This window comes from Hippopotamus amphibius, chromosome 13 (assembly GCF_030028045.1).
Source record: "Hippopotamus amphibius kiboko isolate mHipAmp2 chromosome 13, mHipAmp2.hap2, whole genome shotgun sequence".
Taxonomy (NCBI): Eukaryota; Metazoa; Chordata; class Mammalia; order Artiodactyla; family Hippopotamidae; genus Hippopotamus; species Hippopotamus amphibius.
Window position 1 is genome coordinate 61486807 of NC_080198.1, and position 24197 is coordinate 61511003.

At 36.1% G+C, this 24197-nt stretch overlaps 1 protein-coding gene across 2 annotated transcripts in view; it reads right to left on the reverse strand.

The window, feature by feature from the left end:
• The window catches only part of INTU (inturned planar cell polarity protein), an 83863-nt gene that overhangs the window by 26404 nt on the left and 33262 nt on the right, over nt 1–24197 (reverse strand). For both annotated transcript variants that reach the window (XM_057706144.1, XM_057706145.1), the window contains exons 4-8: nt 18074–18277; nt 13230–13348; nt 10347–10436; nt 7419–7496; nt 4119–4308 (exon numbers count right to left, since the gene is read on the reverse strand). In XM_057706144.1, the coding sequence (XP_057562127.1) occupies nt 4119–4308; nt 7419–7496; nt 10347–10436; nt 13230–13348; nt 18074–18277 (681 nt within the window). The remainder of the gene's footprint in view (nt 1–4118; nt 4309–7418; nt 7497–10346; nt 10437–13229; nt 13349–18073; nt 18278–24197) is intronic.

Here is a 24197-nt window from a genome sequence, read left to right on the forward strand (position 1 = left end):
TCATCAGAAACTTTCAGATGACTTTATTAGAAGGTTGTCTCTTTCCAAAAATACTGTTCTTAATTCTCTTAAGCAGAATACAAAATATAGAAAATATCTAAGCTATATCCTCATTGTTTTTCATGTATTAATTCCATCTACCCAACTAAACTGTGAGCATCCAGAGGACTTTTCTGGATTCCCAAAGTATAGTACAAAGCTGAGTACTTGGCACGATGAAAGCTGATCTCCACACAGCAGTGTCAGACTCAACAAGGACCAAGACAACCAGAGATTCCATGTGACAAGCAACACACATGATTTCTAGTCAAAAGATTAAAAAGTATATACACCAGACTTCACACAGTGATTTCTCAGTTTGATATTCTTTTAGGTTGAAATAAATAACAGCATACAGTCCTTTTAATCGAATGTACATCAAATTAAAGGGAAAAAATGCCAATAAAAAAGAAATCTGAAGGACTTCCCTGGTGGTCCAGAGGCGAAGACTCTGTGCTCCCAATGCAGGGGGCCCAGGTTTGATTCCTGGTTGGGGAACTAGGTTTCGCATGCATGCCACAAGAAAGAAGTTTGCGTGCCGCAACTAAGTCCACATACGACAACTAAAAGTTCCCGCATGCCACAACTAAGACCCGGGGCAGCCTAAATAAATAAATAAAGATGCCACCAGAAAACTACTTGAGCTAATCAATGAATTTGGTAAAGTTGCAGGATACAAAATTAGCATACAGAAATCTCTTGCATTTCTATATAATAACAATGAAAGATCAGAAAGAGAAATTAAGGAAACAATCCCATTCACCATTGCAACAAAAAGAATAAAATACCTGGGAATAGACCTAACCAAGGAGGTAAAAGACCTGTACTCAGAAAACTATCAGACACTCATGAAAGAAATCAAAGAAGACACAAACAGATGGAGGGACATACCATGTTCTTGGATTGGAAGAATCAACATTGTGAAAATGACTATACTACCCAAAGCAATTTATAGATTCAATGCAATCCCAATCAAATTACCAATGGCATTTTTCACAGAACTAGAACAAGAAATTTTATGATTTGTATGGAAACACAAAAGACCCTGAATAGCCAAAGCAATCTTGAGAAGGAAAGATGTAGCTGGTGGAATCAGGCTTCCTGACTTCAGGCTATACTACAAGCCTACAGTGATCAAGACAGTATGGTACTGGCACAAAAACAGAAATATAGATCAGTGGAACAGGATAGAAAGCCCAGAGATAAACTATGGTCAACTAATCTATGACAAAGGAGGCAAGGATATACAATGGAGAGAAGGCAGCCTCTTCAATAAGTGGTGCTGGGAAAACTGGACAGCTACATGGAAAAGAATGAAATTAGAACACTTCCTAACACCATACACAAAAATAAACTCAACATGGATTAAAGACCTAAATGTAAGGCCAGACACTATAAAACTCCTAGAGGAAAACATAGGAAGAACACTCTTTGACGTAAATAACAGCAAGATCTTTTTTGATCCACCTCCTAGAATAATGGAAATAAAAACAAAAATAAATAAGTGGGACCTAATGAAACTTCAAAGCTTCTGCACAGCAAAGGAAACTATAAGCAAGACGAAAAGACAACCCTCAGAATGGGAGAAAATATTTGCAAATGAATCAACAGACAAAGGATTCATCTCCAAAATATATAAACAGTTCATCCAGCTCAATATCAAGAAAACAAACAACCCAATCAAAACATGGGCAGAAGACCTAAACAGGCATTTCTCCAAAGAAGACATATGGATGGCCAAGAGGCACATGAAAAGCTGCTCAACATCACTAATTATTAGAGAAAGGCAAATCAAAACTACAATGAGGTATCACCTCACACCGGTTAGAATGGGCATCATCAGAAAATCAACAAACAGCAAATGCTGGAGAGGGTGTGGAGAAAAGGGAACGCTCTTGCACTGCTGGTGGAAATGTAAATTGATACAGCCACTATGGAGAACAGTATGGAGGTTCCTTGCAAAACTAAAAATAGAACACCATATGACCCAGCAATCCCACTACTGGGCATATACCCAGAGAACATCAAAATTCAAAAAGACACATGCATTCCAATGTTCACTGCAGCACTATTTACAATAGCCAGGGCATGGAAGCAACCTAAATGTCCATCAACAGATGAATGGATAAAGAAGATGTGGTACATATATACAATGGAATATTACTCAGCTGTAAAAAGCAAGGAAACTGGGACATTTGTAGAGACATGGATGGACCTAGAGACTGTCATACAGAGTGAAGTGAGTCAGAAAGAGAAAAAATGTATATTAATACATAGATGTGGACTATAGAAAAATGGTACAAATCAACTGGTTTGCAAGGCAGAAATAGAGACACAGATGTAGAGAACAAACATATGGACACCAAGCAGGGAAAGCGGGGAGGGCTGGGGTGGGGAATGAATTGGGAGATTGGGATACCAAACAGTACACTCTAAATATATACAGTTTACTGTAAAAAAAAAAAAAAAAAAAAGAAGTTCCTGCATGCTGCAACTAAGACCCGGGGCAGCCTAAATAAATAAATAAATAAATAATAAATCTTAAAATGAAAAGAAAAAAAAGAAATCTGAATATAGGAGGTAGGCTGCACATGGAATTTCTAAGACCAAAATAGGCTATATTTTTAAATGTCTTAAACTTAGAAGGAAAATAATATTTAATCTTAACACATCCAATGTCTAAAGACAATACCTCTCTACCTAAAACATTAAATACCTCTACTCTCACAGAAGAGACTACATATTTTGAGGGCAGAGATTTTTTTAGCGAAGAGATTCTGAGATAGGGGAAAGAACTTGGGCAATTGCAAGACCAGACTGGCAGACCTCATGAGATGGCACCTTTGACGCATGAAATTGGCCTTGTGTCTTTTAGAGGAAACAAGACCCCAGAATGGGCATGAGACAGACTTTGGAACCAGGTTCTTTCTATCTTAAACGTAAGGTTATCTAATTAAATTCTGTCTATTTTAAACACTTACAATTTTTTATGAAAACACTGATAGGAGAAGAATTATATATCTCATACTTTTAAGTTTTTATATGATTTAGGAAAATGATAATCCTAAAATACAAAAGATGCAGCAGTGGACAGTTGACAAAGGCACGGACAAAAAGAACACAAGAAGGTAAAACTTCCTTTAAACATGCTCTAACGCCTCAACTCCCTCCAAATAGTCATTATATAATACTATTCTCACAACTATAATTATAACTACAATGTGCCAGGCATGATTCTAAGTATTTTATGTGCGATAACTCATAACTTCTTTATGAAGTCGGTACTATTATTGTTCCCATTTTACAGATGAGGAAACTGAGCAAAGCAGCTGATATATCTGTTTAAATTATCATTAAACTATCAAAAGGCATTTATTTGATCATATATTATAGAATTCCATGAAGAGCAGAATCCTGAATTGGGATATTACTACAACATAACCTGTGTTTCTTCATGGGCAGGCAACTGCAATGGCATAGTGCCTCATTAATACTATTACAAATGCTGTGGCTAAATAGATTATTGTTGATGAAAATGTCTGAAATGAGGTTTTCAATCATTCAACAGTACAGTTATTTTGGATCTACAGAAATGACTAAACTCACATTGATAATACTTAACCATCATGAACCTTATCTTTAGTGAGCTATCTATAGGACAAGGCAAAAGCTAATTACAGATGTCCATGTAAACAAAGATTTTGCTATTACTAGTGGAGTCTGTATTTTAGTGAAGAATATTTGTTAGCCAATCATTTCATCCACCTAAACTCGATGACCCTGCATTATAAAACTGAAATCACAAAATTCAAAAGTAAGACATACCATATAATTACGATTTCTGAAAAGTATTCCAAGTTTGAAAAAAGCTTAAATGTTAAAGTAGGATGAGAGAACTAATTTCTATTTAGACAGAAAAAGTTCACTGCACTGAACCTCTTACCTCATCAAGCAATTGCCCCTTTAACTCTTACCTACAATCCCGAAAATAACAAAAAGCCTAAGAAAAAAAAAGAAAGAAAAGATAAAGAATTATAAGGCAACTGGTTCTGATTCTTATTTATGACACCTACAATTACCTTAATTTCCTGTGGAAGTGTGAGCCACCGAACTCCAGGGAGATTGTCTAAAAGTACTGCACTAGAAGCATCATACTGTTGTGTACTGGGACTGGCACTGGAATGTAGTTTAGCAGGCTGAAGTGCTCTTTGAAAGAACAAGCTGAAAAAATGATCCAAACGAGGAACATTCTCAACCTGGCAAAAAGCACTGAAAAAACAAGAGCTGTAACGTTAGGACAACATACGGAAATGGTGGTCATCGCTTGTGTGCTCCTAAGGGGACTGGATCTTTCCCAATGAGATAGGTTCTCTTCCTTACTCCTCCTTCCTCAATAAGAATTACTGCTGTAATGTTACTGATGGAGTGTGTTAAGAAATTCACCCTGTCAATATTTTTTACCCTAAAACCCCTATTCTCAAATGCATAGGGCAGATGGTACTATGGGAAAACCACAGGGCTAACACAAGCGGCATATCTATAACAGAACGGGCTGAAGTACCCTTTTTGCAAAATGTAACTTGCTTTTACCTCTGACTATCTCTCAACCATTTACAACTCTCAATATCTTTTAGGCAACATAGGATAATAAACAGATTTTGAGCTTTGTAATAGAACAGAACTGACTTTAAATCTTCTCACTGCTTTTACTAGGTAGACCTTGCAGGAAAATCATCTAACCAAACTTTCTCTGAACTTTTGTTCCCAACTCTGTAAAAATGGGGATAATACAATCTAACTCTCATGCAAAGTACCTAGTACATTTAGTAAGTGTACTTATTATGCTTATTACTTGTTAGTATACAGTAAACACATAATTAGCCTAAGTTATTTCCTCCCCTCTTCACTAACGAAGGCATAACTATTTAAGAACTTCAAAAAAAAAAAAAAAGACAACTTGGTTTTAGCCATGTAAAAGTAGTGTAGCATTACCTACAAACATTCACTGGTATACTACTGGATAACAAATTAACTGGTATATATACCATTAATATATCAGAATAATATTCACTGATTCATTCAATAATTATTTGAGTGTCTATTACATTTCAGGCACTATTCTCATTGATGGAGGTACAGCAGTAAAAATATCAAGACAAAAGCCAAGGTCTCTGCGCCCATGGAGATCACATTCTACTGGAAGATGACAACACATGGACAAAAAGTAAAAACATGAACTTGTACAAAGGACTAAGCAGAGAACAGGACCATCTGAATGGGTAAGGTGACTGGTTGGCTATTTTAGACCAAATGGTTAGGGAAGGGTCTCTTGAGAACGGGGCATTTAAGCAGAGATCCTGATGTCAAGAAGGTCTGGTGAGAGGGAAGAGTACAAAAGCCCAGGGTGGGAACAAGCTTGGCCAGGGTGCCTGCAGAAAAGTACATAAGGGCAGCGTGGATTGAGACCTGAAATCAGAAGGGTATGTAGGAGGCAGATAATAATGCAGAAAGATCACTGTAACTTTGGAAATTAAAGAGGCAAGAATGGAGGCAAGGAGATCAGGAAGTGACTGTAGCAGTGACAGATGGTGGTGGCTGGACAGGGTAATAGTAAAGATGGGGAGAAATGGATGGATTTGAGATGTGTTTTGCAGACGGACTGATCAGGATTTGCTGATGGATTGGCTTGGAATGGTGAAGGAAACATATCTTTAATTTGATCACAACATTAAACTTTGTTAACGTATAATCAGTTTTCTGTGGCTCACAGGGAACTAACCAGCTCACAACTTTAAAAAGATAATTTAAGTTTTTGGACTTTGAAGTCTTTTCATAATTTTTCACAATAGGCTTTAATATCTTTCATAATCATAAAAAAACCTTGTGATTAAAAAAATTATTGAAAAATGACGATCAACAATATCTTGGATCCATACTTCTTCTTGGTTTTAAGAACTCAGTGGAGCCTCACATGTATTATCTTAGTTTTGCCTTTCAAATTCTCACTCTCACTTAAATTTGCTTTCAACTTGGAGATACTTCCAAATCAATGGAAGCTAAATTTCAAAATGAAATTCAGAGAAATTAAGAGTCCCTCTGCCCCTAATCTACTCCATTAGAACTTGCCGAACAACTCCAATTGCTTGATCTTCATATACGGAATTCATTACAGGAATTTAATCTTTGATTATCTCTAGTTTTATGAAAATAGAAAGCTTCAATCAGGGCAAAACATAGTAAGGTTTGCTCATCTAGGATAAATTTAAGGAAGTAGTTTATAACCTCTTTAAGAGTCTCTACTCTTCACTGGTTAAAATTTTTCTTATTAGTAAAGGTAAAAGCACTGTGTATGGCTGCCCAGCCTTCTGTAGTTCACACATTTGGAAAATGCTAATAAGTAATTGGGTTTGAGAGGGAGGTGTCTCCTAAGAGGCTCCTGGAAGAAAATACTGCAAATTAGACAATTTTCCCAGATGGTATCATCACAGAAAATTCCTTTTGGAATTTTGAGAACAGTGACAACAAAGATCCACTCTAGATAAACAGAGAGCTGATACTACTAAGGTTTAGAAAAACGTATAAACTGTCTTTGCATTTTTATATTGATATACTTTTAAGGCACTGAAAACAAAGGTCTCATTTTAGCCCTCAGAAGTACTGGGACTTACAAACATCCCACAAAGAGAAAAATCTATTTTCCATCCATAATTTTACATGTTCAAATGTTAAATGGTTACTTCAAATTTCCTCCTTCAGATCAAGAAAGATGCATCACATAACGCAAGGTTAAAAAAGCAAGACAGAAAAATATGTATAACATGAGCCCACATGTATAAAAAGAGCATGTATATTCATATTATATAGAAAACAAATGGAAGAATATACATGAAACTAAATAGTCAATTACCTTCTCCTCTGTGTCTTTTATTTATTTTCATAGCACATACACTATTTTTACTAAAAATTTTTTTAAGGAAAAAGTGTCACATTTTAGGATAGCGAATTTGACAATGGTCTTATAATCAGAGGAAAACACAAAAAACTTATTTAAAATCGTCTTACTCTTTTCTGTCTCTGTTCTGAAGAAATGCTTTTACATTTGCCCCTACAAAAATACATCAAATCAGAAATATAATTGTGGTTACATCACTATTTCACAAAAGTAACATATGAGACCAAAAAAGAAAAAGCAATGGATCAAATGAAAAACTGCCTAGAGCTGTCAAATAAAAAAGCCAGTCATAAAAACAATAAGAGAAAATAACAATAGTAAGAAAAAACCCAAACAACTAACTTGACAACCAAGAAACACTATAAGTGCAAAAAGTGATTTAGAATCATACTTAAAAACTTGAGATTCAATTCAAATAAGTACTTACCTATCTAAAGAACCATACATAAATTTTAAAGTTTGGGCAATATCTTCTATCATATTCCTTAGCTGAGGAAGAGGAACTCTAAAAAAAAAAGCAAAAACACATCTATCTGTTAATTTATAACATAATCAATTGATTCATAATATAAAAGTAGCAGATCATCTTTACATTTTATATATAAGGAATGTGAAAAGTATGTGTGTTAACTGTGAGAATAACTGTGTATAATGGCTATTTCCTGCATTAGCAATTAAAAACTTTGATGTCTAGGTCTGGGGTTCTAGCCTGGGTCAAGTAGGGACTTTTATATCACAATCTATAATGGAGATTACTTAACCCCTCGTAGGATTCAATTTCCTTTATGCGTAAGATGGGACCATAATCACTAAGTATTCTCAGGTTCATTCTGGGGATTAAATAAAATTAACGCATATAAAGCACCTGGTTCAGTTACTGGGCCTATAGAAAGAAACGTTAAATTCTCGACACTGTCCAGTAATACCCAGATCTCTGAATCTCTAATGCTTGTGACAAAGACACCCCTAAGTGAAAGAGAAAGGAAAAAAGAAAGTAGGAGAAAGGAAAGAAATGGACTTAACATTTTCTCATTGAAGCCTTGTAAGAATTATACAAAGCAGATCTTTTATTCCCATTATACCAATGGGTATAACTGAGGTTTAAGAAGTTAAGTAACTTCTGCAAGGACACCCAGGGAGCAGAACCTATTCATCTCATTAGCTCCAAAGTTACTCTCTCCACTGCCTCACACTGCCTTCCTGGATAGGTTCCTGCTCTTCACTGCAGCCATCACAGATGGTCTCCCCCCATGAAAACACATGTTCCTGGAGTATATGCCCCACCCTATCCTCTGTGGAGCAACACATCTCTCATCCTGCTTGTAAAAGGCATAGCGGTGAAGAAACATATAGACTGTGGCATTAAGACAGACAGAGGAAAAAAAATCCCAGGGCTGCCAGTTCAATAACAAGCCACATGCATGATGTGGGAGATACAGAAATTTATAAGTTGCCACTGAGGAGGTGCATGATCTCTCAATACTCTATTTCCCAGTCTGAACAAAGGAGAATAATAGTAACTACCTTTCACCCTAACCCTAACCCTAATAATAACTACCTTGTGAAACAAGTTGCAATGAGGAAGAGTCTGGTGCAGAGTGCTTGCTATAAGCAGTAAGAGAGCTGGGTAAAGAGGTGGCTGGAGCTATTTCTGACTTGAAGCACAGGATAGAGAATGAGGAGGACGTTCAAATTCATTCTAACTTAACAAGTCAAGTTCTCTAGCATAGGAATGACATAAGTATTTAGGGAAGACTCCCCTCCCCAGCCTACCCTGGTAACAAAGGTTGAGAAATTAACTAGAGCATCCCCTATTCAGCACAACCTTGATCCAAAGCTCAGCAATGACAGTCTTTTTTTTGGCTGCAGGGTAAAACCTCTCCTGGAAACTTGTCTCTATCTGCCTAACTAATTTGGCTGCTGGCATCAGGTGGTGGCATCAGAAAGTGGGGGAGCAGCCTCTGCTCAGTTCCTTAGCTGGGCCTTCCTCCACACTATCTTATCTTTTTAAAAATTTAATTTTTCTTGGCTGCGTTGGGTCTTCGTTGCTGCACGCTGGCTTTTCTCTAGTTGTGGTGTGTGGGTTTCTCATTGCAGTGGCTTCTCTTGTTGCAGAGCACAGGCTCTCAGTGCACAGGCTTCAGTAGTTACGGCACGTGGGCTCAACAGTTACGGTGCACGGGCTTAGATGCTCTGCGGCATGTTGGATCTTCCCAGACCAGGGATCAAACCCATGTCCCCTGAATTGGCAGAAAGATTCTTAACTACTGTACCACCAGGGAAGTCCCCACACTACCTATCTTACCATTGTATTATCTGTGTCTTTTCTTTTGCTTTTTGGGCCACTATGAAAGTCTAAAGGCAGATGTTTTACCCTGCCACCACACCCTGAAGTGTCTTACTCTGGATGTTCTCCCAATTCTTGTAAACCCATACTTTCAAAACAACTCAGTTTTTCACAATCCAACCCATTAGCATAGGGCAGTCTCGAAGTAGGGTTCATTATAGTCCCTTTTTAGACAGAAAAATGCACATTAGCTGGTAAAAGAGAGCCATCATTTAATGTATATATCGGCACCACTGTCCCTTCATGTTAAAATTTTTGAACCACACATTTAAGATAGATCATACCTCTTTCCGCCCAAAATTAAAGACCCCTTTAAAACATAGTCATTTTGATATTTTTCACTGCAGCCTCCTTTGGAGTTCTTCTTTGTGGTGTTAAAACAAGTCCACAAATTGTTTGATACTCCTCCGCTTGAGTGTGGGCTGGATTTAGTAACTCACTTCTTAACAAATGTATATAAATGTCAGCCCTACTCTCACTTCCAACTACTAAAATAAGATATATTTCAAAATACTTGCATAAAAAGTTAAGAAGAAGACCATGATAATATAAGACATACCATTAGAGAAGTCACCTTAAAGTCAAATATTCATTACTTGGTCAAAGGTGCTCAACGTCAAGGCAAAATACCTTTCTGCTGACCCTTAATTCTCCAAAATCACCAACATTAAAAAACTGTAAACATGCAAAATCCAAACCCCAATACTGTCAAAGGTTTGAGTAGAGGACAAGCTCATCTCTCAGCCCCCTCTGTACTGGCCAAATCTCAGAGGGAAGTGTATCGACAGCCCTCATCCTCACTAACTGGTCTAGCTGGGCCTTCCTGGTACCTTTCTGCACTATTCACACCAAATGAACACAGGTAGCCATTATACTAGTGCAGCAAACCTTTAAACTGTAAAACTTCTTTAACTTATTTTGACAAAAGAAAGTCATCATTTCAATGGAACAGACTTTGTTAGCAGTATTTTAGAAATGATTTTAAGGTAAACAAAAATCTCAACTTACTCCTCAGCAGGCAGGCCAATTAACAACAGCTTGTCAGATTCTTTCCAATAAGCTACATGAATTTGTTTCCCATTTAAAACAAGGGACGAACTAAGAAAAAAATAGAGTCAAAATGAAATTAGAATATCTTTAAATGTCATAAAATTATAAACAGTCATTCATAAAAGATTACATATGGTATGACTTAAGAACTGCATGCTTAATAAGCAAATTTCTTGGCACACACCTAACTGCCACATAGAAAAGGCAAGGAAATGTACAACAAAAACATACTCTGAAATATAAAAACCCACAAAAAACTCCAAGTCAAACAAAAGTAGACCCATTACAGCAAAAAAAAAAAGTCCAAATTCTTTTGCTACCATTTACTGACTATATACAATTTCTTTTTCAAAAGAAAGCTTCCATCCCAGTGTGTTAATTTAACACATCTTTTCTGATTGTCTATTTATGAACATGATTTACTCAAAGAGATTATAAAGAAACAAAGATGTGGTCCCAGCTCAAAAGATAATCACTCACTAAGGGACACAATAAACAAGTAACCAAAATATGTCAGATTTAAACGTATTCTCAAGGAAACGTTTGGAGTGATGGATATATTCATGATGGTGATTGTTTCAGGGTCTATACCAATGTCAAAAATGATCGAATTATACATTTTACACCTGTGCAGTTCACTGTGCTTCAATTATAATGAAGTTGGAAAACAAACGTGTTTTAAGAAGAGATACAATAATAAACTATGGAAACGCAGAGAACACAATTTCTTCTTATAGTGTGGGTAGGTGGTGGGAAGAAGATAAAATAAAAATATATTTAGTGTTTTCTTTGAAATTAAAATACACCCATCAGTCTTCATCTGTTGAGTCCTAGGATACATTGTACCTTCCATACTACAAATAAGTGTGTGAGATTTTAAATATGAATTGCTAACTAGTTTTCGAAAGGGATATTACTTTTGCCTTAATAAAGTTTAAAAAATGCATATAATTTTAGACAGATATTAGACCCTTTTATAGTGATAGTTAATTTCACTATAGTTTTAAAACAGTGTATAGAACAAAAGATGCATGTTGCTAAGGAATCCCTGAAATAATAATTATTTTCATATTCTTTCACAAAAGTTTTTCTACATATATTTACTGTTTTCCACATGTCTACCCTGTATCTTATCTAACAAGATCTAAATGTCAAGTAAAATATCTACACTTTAGAGAAAAATAAAATGAAATCCACATGGAGAAACTTAAAACACATCTTACTAATAAGATTAAAAATGAGGCCTGCACCTTAAAAACATTATGCTAAGTGAAAGAAGCTAGTCACAAACAATGACATATTTCAATTCCATTCTTATGAAATGTCCAGAAAAAGGAAATCTATAGAGACAGAAAGTGGTTGCTTAGGACTTGGGGTGGGGAAGGTGGATTGATAGCTAAAAGGTACAGGGTTCCTCTCTGAGATAACAAAAATGTTCTAAAACTGACTCTGGTGATGGTTTCACATACCTTCGAATATACAAAAACCACTGAACTGTATACTTTAAGTGGGCAAATTGTATGATATAAGAACTGTATCTCATGCAAACTATTTAAAAAAATTTTAAACGCCTATGACATGCTTTTATGAATGCAAATTTATACACCAAATGGAAACTCGGTTACTAGTATTCTGAAATGAATTCATCTTCTCTATTATTTGCTATATTAAAAGTCCCAGAGTTAAACATCACTTTCATTTAGAAAAACGAGGAAATTCTTCCTGTTATCTTGCAGATCTATCTATTAAAATCCTAGACAAAGACCTATTGTATAGCACAGGGAGCTATACTCAATATTTTGTAATTACCTATTACAAAGGGAAAAAGTTCTGAAAAAGAATGTGTGTGTGTGTGTGTGTGTGTGTGTGCGTATAACTAAATCACTGCACTGTACACCTGAAACTAACATGACATTGTAAACCAGCTATATATGTCAATAAAAAAATCAAGTCAAATCAAATCAAATCCTAGAGGTGTCATTTTAATCAGAAGATGGGAAAAGAAAAGTTAAACCCTAGAAAATCCAACTTGATATCGTATCAGTACTAAGGGACTCTTAAAATTTGAGATAAACTTCTTTAGTAAATTGTTGAATATTAAGGAAGAAAAATGGTTTATAATCTATAGAGCTATTTTATGAAAAAAAGCAAAAACAAAACTCAAAAACTTTAAGCCCCCTCTTTCTATAAGTTAACTATAATATTACATTTCAAAGTCAGGACTTGATAAGCCAACATGGAATGGGATCAATGGCTCTGTAATTGACTAATGATGTATTTTATTTTTCAAAAAGTTATTTAACATCAGTTTGCTTATCCATCTCTGAGTGAACTTGCACAGATGACACCGCCTTCTGAATACTCTTCCTAGTGTATGTATTGTGTGTTTTTCTATCATTGTTCTAAGAACAAAACATTTTGAACTATATGAAAAATTCAGTATTCAGTCATCCTTACCAACCATAAAGCTATTGTCAAGCAAGTTAATAATCAAGATAAAATCATAAAAAAGCCCAGACTCATCATAATGTCATGCTTAAGAGAGACTGCCTTCATGAAGAAATTCTAAAGTATAGGTCATTAGTCCAACTTTCTTATTTAAAGCGTTCCAAAACACCAAATCTACAGCTATACTGAGAACCTACATTTTAAATAGATGGTGAGTAGAAACAACTTAGGTGAGAAACAAAGTACCTGCCTACATCATATCTGCCATATACTCACATTAGAGATACAGATATATTTGTATAAAAGATACCTGCATTGGTATTTTCTGTGTCAGAATCAAGGTAAATAACTTGAGAGAAAGAGAATTAAAGCTAAACAAAAAACAATGATTACCTAGTAACTTGTGTCCCAGTCACATTTTCCAACATGTCACAGAGTGTGAGAAATATCCCTCTCACACTTTTAAGTTTCTGAGATGCATCAGATACTGGATAATGATAAAGGATTTCCTGCTGTTTAATGAAAAGAAATAGAAATGTCAATCCCCCCCCAGATTTTCCAACCATTATTTTTTTCATGGGAAGTTCAGACTCTGAAATAAGGGGAAAAAAAAGATTCCTTTCAGCTTCAGTGGGAGTTTTATTCAAACATAAGGAGAGGAGTATGCCTGGGGTTTTAACACATTACCTAGTATTTAAAATGCTACATTAGAAATAAGTTAGAGACTGTCAAAATTAGTCATGATACATGTGCTGAGTAGGACACTGATTAGTTGGAATAATTACAACTGATTGCAAACACTGTTTCAAACATTAATCTCCTTTACAATAAATTCAAACACTAATATTTATATTTCATTACATAGACATTCTTATCTCCTGTGGTTACGTATGCACACAGACACCACATGTAACTTTTAGGAGTCTTTAAATTTAATTACTTTCATTACTGACTTTGAAAAGATAAGCTTCATCTTTGGTGAAACCATTAGATCTTTATTTAAACACAAGACTGCAATTAAACTTACAAAGAGAGAACACAAAGTTAAATTAAAGTCATGAAGATGGGAAGAAGTATTATGATATTATAAAATCTTCTGTTTAGATTTGAAAGCGTTTGCCTACCATAAATTAATCTGAATTCAAACTTTAAAAGAGAAACATTTTAAATTATGAAATGATGAAAACACTAAATCCAGAAGATTATTCACAACATGCTTAATAGTTTTCTATTTTCAAGAAAAGCATGTTCCCAGGAAACAAACAGATTTTATAAAATTAAATAAATTTCAAAATCAGGATGTACATTGCTAGAACTTTTACATGAAGGGATGAATCATTCTGTACTTCACTTTTTTGCTGTAACTTAAGGCAACATGTTATTTTTCTCACAAGACAAACTAAAAGCAGGCAAAATAAAAATTTCTAGATAGAAACTGCAGAGAATTCAGAGTAATTTCCAGTTATGATATTTAATGACAATATCCATAAATATAACCACTATTGAAAGCCCAAACTCTTAAAATACTATATCTTTTCTTTGGTTCTCTCTCTAAAGAGTGTTCTACACTTTGCTTTGGTCTCTCTTTACAAGAAATAATTATGTGACTTGGAGTCCACGTCTTGGGAAATTTTTACATTAGGATAAAATATAAATAATGGCAAACTGGACACATCTGTTTTTTACACTTATTAAGCACATTCAGTACATGAAAACTGCTATGGAATATGTGAACCAAATACAGTCTGCCTAATAACTCAAAATTTCAGGTAATATCTCTAGTGTAAAAACAGTTACAATACATTTTATCTCTAGAAATTAAGTCAAATACCAGTTAAGATCTTCTGTTATGTCTACTTAATAAATTTAAACCTTAACTGGTAAATAAACTTACTGTATTTAGCCAAATACCAAACATCACTTTAAGCAAATAACCATATAGTCTTTGATTCGTTTTTTAAAAAATGTCCAAATCTTGTAACTTGAAGAAAACAAGCTGTTATTAAATATGTAATGCCTATGAAAACAAAATGACCCTATGACATTTAACTGTAAAATAAGTAATACCAGAATACAAAGGTCATTTGAGAAAGTCTCTATTCCAACCTCTGCAGAGACCAGCCCAGAAAGCCTCACTATTCAAGACCTGGCAGGCTCTACAGTTCCTAACCAATTTAATTAGCTGTATTTTAAAGCACTTGTGAGTAGCATGCATTTGCAGCAGCTTCCACTCTGTTCAATAAGAATAAAAAGCCTCTCCTAATTACAATGTTGATACAGGGCTGTCAACAGAGAGAAACCTGTTCACTAGAGAAACATCTACATACTTTCCCATGGAAAGAAAGGCAAGGATGACAAAAGGCCTCAGCACTACCCTACTCCCAGACAACCTCGAAAGACGCAGGATGCTACCACCCCAGAATTATGTTGTGTGTTTTATTTAATACATGGTTAAATTTCTCATTTGTTCTAAAGATACAAAGGACTAGTAATAAGTGCCAGAAATTAGAATTATCAACTCTAGGTCTCCATGTATTTTTCAGAACACAGAAAATTATAAAAATACATATAAGAAAATCTTTTCCTTTCCAGTTCAATTATTGACTAAATTTTGACATATGAAGAAGCAACACAAGGAAATATACCTTTTGGATAAAATGGGTTTGGCATTGAGAATATAGGCTGCAAGGATTTCAAAAGGAAAGAAATGTAAATTAGGTAAAAACTTTTTAGATCTCACTTCTGCTTAAAGCATTATGGTAAGCTAGATGCTCTAAGACCCTTGTGCTATAAAACAATTAGATTCATGGCCAAAATATACTTGTCAAACTGCTGGATATATAGGAAGTAGAGAGGTTACCAATGACATCCTCCCCATACTCCTCCAACCCCCTCCCCCAGCACTGCCAAGCAAGCTGGGGCCTCAGCTGGGAGTGGTGAGCAGTGGGCAAAAGGACAGAGGCAGGATGTCTTGAAGGCTGATACCTACAATGTCTTCAGTCAGGACACTGAGCATTGGGCCAGTAACTAGGTTGGTAAGCTGAGCCTAGGACCACTGTGTTAAACTCAGACCCTTGGGTGAGGCTGAAGCGCCCTACGTCAATGATGGAAGCAGAAGCAGCAAATTCTCTTTGGAGGAAGGCATTCCCCATTTAGAACCACAAGACTCCCAAAGATAAAATCAGGCAGTAAGTTTAGTCAGTGATATCCAAGGACGTAACAAGGTAAGCCACCACAAGTCAGAGTCCCCATCAGGACTTAGAAATACTGGAATGGGAAGATACAGAATAGAGAAGTGCTACGTATGAGATGCTTAGAGAAATAAAGTACAGAATCACTAAGACAAGCAAACAACAAGAGACTACCAGGAACAGCATGGCAGATTTGCATGTAGATTAGTTAAAAACTTTTCAGGAACTTCTTTTTTTTTTTTTTTTTTAGGAACTTCTAAAAATTAAAATAGGACTGTTGAAACAAAAAAAAAAAAACACCACAGAGAGGTTTAAAAAAAAATAGTTTGGACATAGCAGAAGCAAGAAACTGAACAAAGAAAATAAAAGACAGATTCCTTAAAAGGAATGATCAACAGTAGACTTACTAACAGCAATTATAAGTCAGAAGACAAAGAAATACTACCTTCGAATAGGTTAGAGAAAATAACTTTCTATGTAGTTGTCATTAAGTAATGCCATATGTTGACTTCATCTTCTTCCTGGCCATGCAGGAAGACTCTATTTCTCACCTTCTTGCAGTGGGAGAGACCATATAACTAGTTCTAGACACTGGAACATGAGCAGAAGTGATGTTCCTACTTTTAAGCCAGGCCTCTGAAATGTCCCATGTGATACTGTGTGCTTTCTCTCTTCCCTCACTGGCCAACTAGATGCAAAAGATCCAAGAGAGGACTCTGAAGTCCTTGGGAATAATGAAGCCACTGGAAGAGGGGCTCAACACACTGAGCCAATTGACCAGGAACATGTACATTCAAATGAGAAATAAATTTTTACTATGTTAAGCCACTGAGACATTAGGATTGCTTATTATAGCGACTGGCCTATTCTCACAATGTAGAATTATAAAGCTACCTATCAAGAAGGGGTGAAAAAGACATCATCAGATAAATAACATCAAAAAGAATTTATCACCAACAGCTTTTCATTAAAAAGAGATGCCTGGGGGCTTCCCTGGTGGCGCAGAGGTTAAGAATCCACCTGCCAGTGCAGGGGACATGGGTTCGAGCCCTGGTCCGGGAAGATGCCGCAGAGCAACTAAGCCCAAAGGCCACAACTACTGAGCCTGCACTCTAGAGACTGTGAGCCACAACTACTGAGCCCGAGTGCTACAACTACTGAAGCCCGAGCGCCTAGAGTCTGTGCTCCGCAACAAGAAGCCACTGCAATGAGAAGTCCTGGAACCACAACAAAGAGTAACCCCGGCTCGCCACAATAAGAGAAAGCCCATGTACAGCAACAAAGCCCAACGTAATCAAAAATAAAATAAATTTAAAGAAAAAAAAAAGAGAGATGCCTAAAGTATATGCTTTAGGAAGAAGAAAAATGATCAAATAAAGTCAGCCTGAGAGGTAAGAACAGTAAAGAAAGAAAATGGTAAGCATATATGTAAATTTAAAGATGATTCATCTGCATAAAATATGATGTACAAAATATGTATTTTATGATATATAATTTATACATTTTATAATGTATAAAATATAATAAGCAGGAGTACTAGTAGGATAATTGTGCTCAACTTGTGGAATGTAAAAAAAATGATAGCACTGAAATATTGATGACAATAGCATGTAGGTGAAGAGGGGAAAATTGGAGTTAAGGTGTGCTAAGGGCCTTGAATTATTCTGAAAAGGGGTTAGGGTAGTGTTTAACTTTAGAATCTGTTAAGACAAATATCATGATAAAAATTTTAGAGTAATCACAAGAAAATAGAAGTAAGAATATGCAGCAACAATAATAATGATACAAGCAAGCAAGTATAGGTTAAAAAATATCATGGAAAAAGCAGCTCAAATAGAAATTTTTAAAGAAGACAGAAGAAACAAATTCAAATATTTCAGTAATCTATAAATGGACTCAATGAGCTTGTCAATTTGAAGACTGCTGTGTGTAAGAGACATACCAAAAACGTGACACAGAATGACCAAGAAAAGTGCTTACTATACATCCGGAAGACCATAAAAAGGTCCTTATTTTTTTGCTTTGCACTTTTGAGAAGACACTCACCTCTTCCTTTGATGTTTCTGAGTCGAGCTGTAGTGTGAGATACATAACGATGTGAGGGGTGTTTAGAACATTCTGCTGGATACCGTCAACCTCTTCCCCCCATAGAAGTTTGATTAAATCACTTGTGTTTGACTGTGCCTTTTTCTGTCTTGGTTGAGTTGTTTCCTTTTTCACAGCATATGCATTTTCCAATGTCAGTTTCACCTTTAAAAAAAAACAAATGTTGATTTTTCAACGTGGGAAAATCTGCCGCAGCTTTCACAAAAAATGATCTGTAAATGCACGTTCACTCAGGTACACACAGGATGCATAACAATCATTCTAGAGGATGGGCTCCTTGAAGGCAGGAGCTGTGTATTCTATTTATATTTGTATCTCCAGCTCCTAGGACAATGTCTGGCACATGTTATTACAAAATAGTTATTGAGTAAGAATGTATCAATGTAATTCTCTGTATAGAAGTTCATTAATTTAAACTTAATCATTTTATTCTAAGTACTGACAACAAATACAAGAAATGCCACGGAAAAACAAAAATTAGTATGATCTGATAGTGTACTAAAGAGTAACACTACATTAAGAATGCTAGTAGCACTGACTCATCTGGGAAAGGTAAAAGGAAGAGATTCAGGATTTCAACCAGAATTAGCTCCCCTTTCAAGTGAGGTGATATTCAAATCTTCTTCTCTTAGACATTCTTTGTGCTCCTTTCAAATAAAGGCTAAGGAGAGTAAAAACTATCAACATGCTGGATCTTGAACCATGACCCTAGAAAGATTATCTATCAGTTTTATCAAGATAGTTTTAATTTCATGGCCTGATGTCAAACAAGATTGGTAAGAGTCCAGAATGTGGCCGTTTTCCAGTTGTGGAAAGGCAGCTTCCTCTTCTCAATTACCTTTCCTTGAAAAAGGAGACATGTGTCTAGGTGCCAGTTGGCCAAAGATAACTTGCTTATTCCAAAGAAGCACCAGTGTGTATCTTGCCTAAAAGAAGTTTTCACTAAATATAGTTAATTTCATGTAGCAAGGACATCGTCACAAGCTATATAGGCACAAAATATTCCTAATGTTTAAAATCTTACCAGAATACAGATAAGACAGGACTTTCTAATTGTACAACCTATAAAATTTTTTTTTAATAAATTTATTTATTTATTTATTTTATTTGCTGTGTTGGGTCTTTCTTGCTGTGCGTGGGCTTTCTTTTAGTTGCGGTGAGTGGGGGCTACTCTGTTGTGGTGCGTGGGCTCCTCATTGCCGTGGTGTCTCTTGTTGCGGAGCATGGGCTCTAGGCACGTGGGCTTCAACAGTTGCAGCATGGGCTCTAGGCACGTGGGCTCAATAGTTGTGGCTCACGGGCTCTAAAGCGCAGGCTCAATAGTTGTAGCACATGGGCTTAGTTGCTCCACGGCATGTGGGATCTTCCTGGAGCAGGGCTCGAACCCGTGTCCCCTGCATTGGCAGGTGGATTCTTAACCACTGCACCACCTAGGAAGCCCAACCTATAAAATTTTAAATTGAGATATTAAAGTGTAATGACTCTTTTAATTAGATTAAATTTTAAAAGTCAAAAAATAAATTCGTGCTTGATCAAGAATAAATAAGTCTGGTCAATATACGTATATTAAATCATCACACTGTACAACCTAAAGGTATATAATTTTTATTTGTCAATCATCCCTTAATAGACTGGGGGAAAAAGGAAATGTCATCAATATTTAAAAGCAGATAAAATTGTATGCAGTAAGTTGCATTTTGAGAGGAAACATTTAAAAACTATTATCAAGACAATGATAAACAATCCCTATTTTTAATAATTTATTAAAAGAGGTACTATTTTCAAGGCAAACTTTAGATGATAAATACTAATATATGACTCTCACTCTTTTAAAAAATGAGTCGTATATTTATATGTTTTTATCAAAAATGTTAAGCATAGGGACGTCCTAGGTGGCACAGTGGTTAAAAATCCACCTGCCAATGCAGGGGACATGGGTTCGATCCCTGCTCCAGGAAGGTCCCACATGCTGCAGAGTAACTAAGCCCGTGCACAACAATTACTCAGCCTGTGCTCTAGAGACTGTGAGCCACAGCTATTGAGCCCGTGGGCCACAACTACTGAAACCAATGTGCCTGGAGCCCTCCAAACTGTTTTCCATAGTGGCTATACCAACTTACAGTCCCACCAACAGTGCAGGAGAGTTCCCTTTTCTCCACACCCTCTCCAACATTTGTGGTTTCCAGATTTTGTGATGATGGCCATTCTGATTGGTGTGAGGTGATACCTCATTGTGGCTTTGACTTGCATTTCTCTGATGATGAGTGATGTTGAGCATCTTTTCATGTGTTTGTTGGCCATCTGTATGTCTTCTTTGGAGAAATGTCTATTTAGGTCTTCTGCCCACTTGTGGATTGGGTTATTTGCTTTTTTGGTGTTAAGCTGCATGAGCTGCTTGTATATTTTGGAGGTTAATCCTTTGTCCGTTGTTTCATAGGCAATTATTTTTTCCCATTCTGAGGGTTGCCTTTTAGTCTTGTTTATGGTTTCTTTCACTGTGCAAAAGCTTTTAAGTTTCATGAGGTCCCATTCGTTTCTTCTTGATTTGATTTCCCTGATTCTAGGAGGTGGGTCAAAAAGGATGTTGCTTTGATGGATGTCATAGAGTGTTCTGCCTATGTTTTCCTCTAGCAGTTTTATAGTGTCTGGCCTTACATGTAGGTCTTGAATCCATTTGGAGTTTAGTTTTGTGTATGGTGTTAGGAAGTGTTCTAATTTCATTCTTTTACATGTTGCTGTCCAGTTTTCCCAGCACCACTTATTGAAGAGGCTGTCTTTTTTCCATTGTATACTCGTGCCTCCTTTGTCAAAGATAAGGTGCCCATATGTGTTTGGGCTTACTTCTGAGTTCTCTATTCTATTCCATTGATCGTCCTTTCTATTTTTGTGCCAGTCCCATACTGTCTTGATCACTATGGCCTTGTAGTATAGTTTGAAGTCAGGAAGCCTGATTCCACCAACTCCATTTTTCCTTCTCAAGATTGCTTTGGCTATTCAGGTTCTTTTGCGTTTCCATACAAATCATAAGATTTCTTGCTCTAGTTCTGTGAAAAATGCCATTGGTAATTTGATCGGGATTGCATTGAATCTGTAAATTGCTTTGGGTAGTACAGACATTTTCACGATGTTGATTCTTCCAATCCAGGAACATGGTATGTCCCTCCATCTGTTTGTGTCGTCTTTGATTTCTTTCATCAATGTCTTAAAGTTTTCTGCATACAGATCTTTTGCCTCCTTAGGCAGGTTTATTCCTAGGTATTTGATTCTTTTGGTTGCAATGGTGAATGGGAGAGTTTCCTTAATTTCTCTTTCTGCTCTTCCGTTGTTAGTGTATAGGAATGCAAGGGATTTCTGTGCATTAATTTTGTATCCTGCTACTTTACTAAACTCATCAATGAGTGCTAGCAGTTTTCTGGTAGAGTCTTTAGGGTTTTCTATATATAATATCATGTCATCTGCAAAGAGTGACAATTTTACTTCTTCTTTTCCAATTTGGATTCCTTTGATTTCTTTTTCTTCTCTGATTGCTGTGGCTAACACTTCCAAAACTATGTTGAATAATAGTGGTGAGAGTGGACACCCTTGTCTTGTTCCTGTTCTTAGAGGGAATTCTTCCAGTTTTTCCCCATTGAGAACGATGTTGGCTTTTGGTTTTTCATATATGCCTTTTATTATGTTGAGGTAATTTCCTTCTATGCCCATTTTCTGGAGAGCTTTTATCATAAATGGATGTTGAACTTTGTCAAAAGCTTTTTCTGCATCTATTGAAATGATCATATGGTTTTTATCCTTCAAGTTGTTGATATGATGTATCACGTTGATTGATTTGCGTATATTGAAGAATCCTTGCATCCCAGGGATAAACCCCACTTGATCATGGTGTATGATTTTTTTAATGTGCTGTTGCAGTCTGTTAGCTAGTATTTTGTTGAGGATTTTTGCATCTATATTCATCAGTGATATTGGTCTGTCGTTTTCTTTTTTTGTGACATCTTTGCCTGGTTTTGGTATCAGGGTGATGGTAGCCTCATAGAATGAGTTTGGGAGTGCTCCGCCTTCTGCAATATTTTGGAAGAGTTTGAGAAGGATAGGTGTTAACTCTTCTCGAAATGTTTGATAGAATTCGCCTGTGAACCCATCTGGTCCTGGGCTTTTGTGTGTTGGGAGATTTTTAATCACTGCCTCAATTTCCGTACTTGTGATTGGTCTGTTCATGGTTTCTGTTTCTTCCTGGTTCAGTCTTGGAAGATTGTATTTTTCTAAGAATGTATCCATTTCTTCCAGGTTATCCAATTGATTGGCATATAGTTGCTTGTAGTAGTCTCTCATGATGTTTTGTATTTCTGAGGTGTCCGTTGTGACTTCTCCTTTTTCATTTCTAATTCTCTTGATTTCCATCTTCTCCCTTTTTTTCTTGATGAGTCTGGCTAATGGTTTATCAATTTGGTTAATCTTCTCAAAGAACCAGCTTTTAGTTTCATTTATTTTTCTTATGGTTTCGTTCCTTTCTTTTTCATTTATTTCTGCTCTGATCTTTATGATTTCTTTCCTTCTGCTCACTTTGGGGTTTCTTTGTTCTTCTTTCTCGAGTTGTTTTAGGTGTAAGGTTAGGTTGTTTATTCGATCATTTTCTTGTTTCTTAAGGTAGGACTGTATTGCTATAAACTTCCCTCTTAGAACTGCTTTTGCTGCATCCCATAGGTTTTGGGTTGTTGTGTTTTCATTGTCATTTGTTTCTAGATATTTTTTGATTTCCTCTTTGATTTCTGTAGTGATTCCTTGGTTGTTTAAGAGTGAATTGTTTAGCCTCCATGTGTTTGTATTTTTTGCAGTTTTTTTCCTGTAATTGATATCTAGTCTCATGGCATTGTGGTCTGAGAAGATGCTTGATATGATTTCAATTTTCTTGAATTTGCTGAGGTTTGATTTGTGACCCAAGATGTGATCTATCCTGGAAAATGTTCCATGTGCACTTGAGAAGAAAGTGTAGTCTGTCGTTTTTGGATGCAATGTCCTATAAATATCAGTTAAGTTGAGATGGTCTATTGTGTCATTTAAAGCTTGTGTGTCTTTGTTTATTTTCTGTTTGGATGATCTGTCCATTGATGTAAGTGGGGTGTTCAAGTCTCCCACTATTATTGTGTTACTGTCAATGTCCCCTTTTATAGCTGTTAGCATTTGCCTTATGTATTGAGGTGCTCCTATATTGGGGGCATAGATATTTACCATTGTGATATGTTCTTCTTGAATGGATCCCTTGATCATTATGTAGTGTCCTTCCTTGTCTCTTGTAACAGTCTTTACTTTCAAGTCTAATTTGTCTGATATGAGTATTGCTACTCCAGCTTTCTTTTGACTTCCATTTGCATGGAATATCTTTTTCCATCCCTTCACTTTCAGTCTATATGTATCCCTTGGTCTGAAGTGGGTTTCTTGTAGGCAGCATATAGAAGGGTCTTGTTTTTGTATCCATTCAGCCAGTCTGTGTCTTTTGGTTGGAGCATTTAATCCATTTACATTTAAAGTGATTATTGACATGTGTGTTCCAATTACCATTTTCTTAATGGTTTTGGGTTTGTATTTGTAGGTGTTTTCCTTTTCTTGTGTTTCCTACTTAGAGAAGTTCCTTTAGCACTTGTTGTAAGGCTGGTTTGGTGGTGCTGAATTCTCTTAACTCTTGTCTGTAAAGCTTTTGATTTCTCCCTCAAATCTGAATGAGATTCTTGCTGGGTAGAGTATTCTTGGCTGTAGGTTTTTGTCTTTTGGGACTTTCAGTATATCCTGCCATTCCCTTCTGGCCAGCAGAGTTTCTGTAGAAAGGTCAGCTGTTATCCTGATGGGTTTTCCCTTATATGTTGTTTGTTGCTTTTCTCTTGCTGCTTTTAATATTTTTTCTTTGTGTTTAATTGTCATTAGTTTGATTAATATGTGTCTTGGTGTATTTCTCCTTGGGTTTATTCTGTATGGGACTCTCTGTGCTTCTTGGACTTGGTGAATTATTTCCTTTCCCATGTTGGGGAAGTTTCCACTCTTCAAATATTTTCTCAGACCCCTTCTTGTTTTC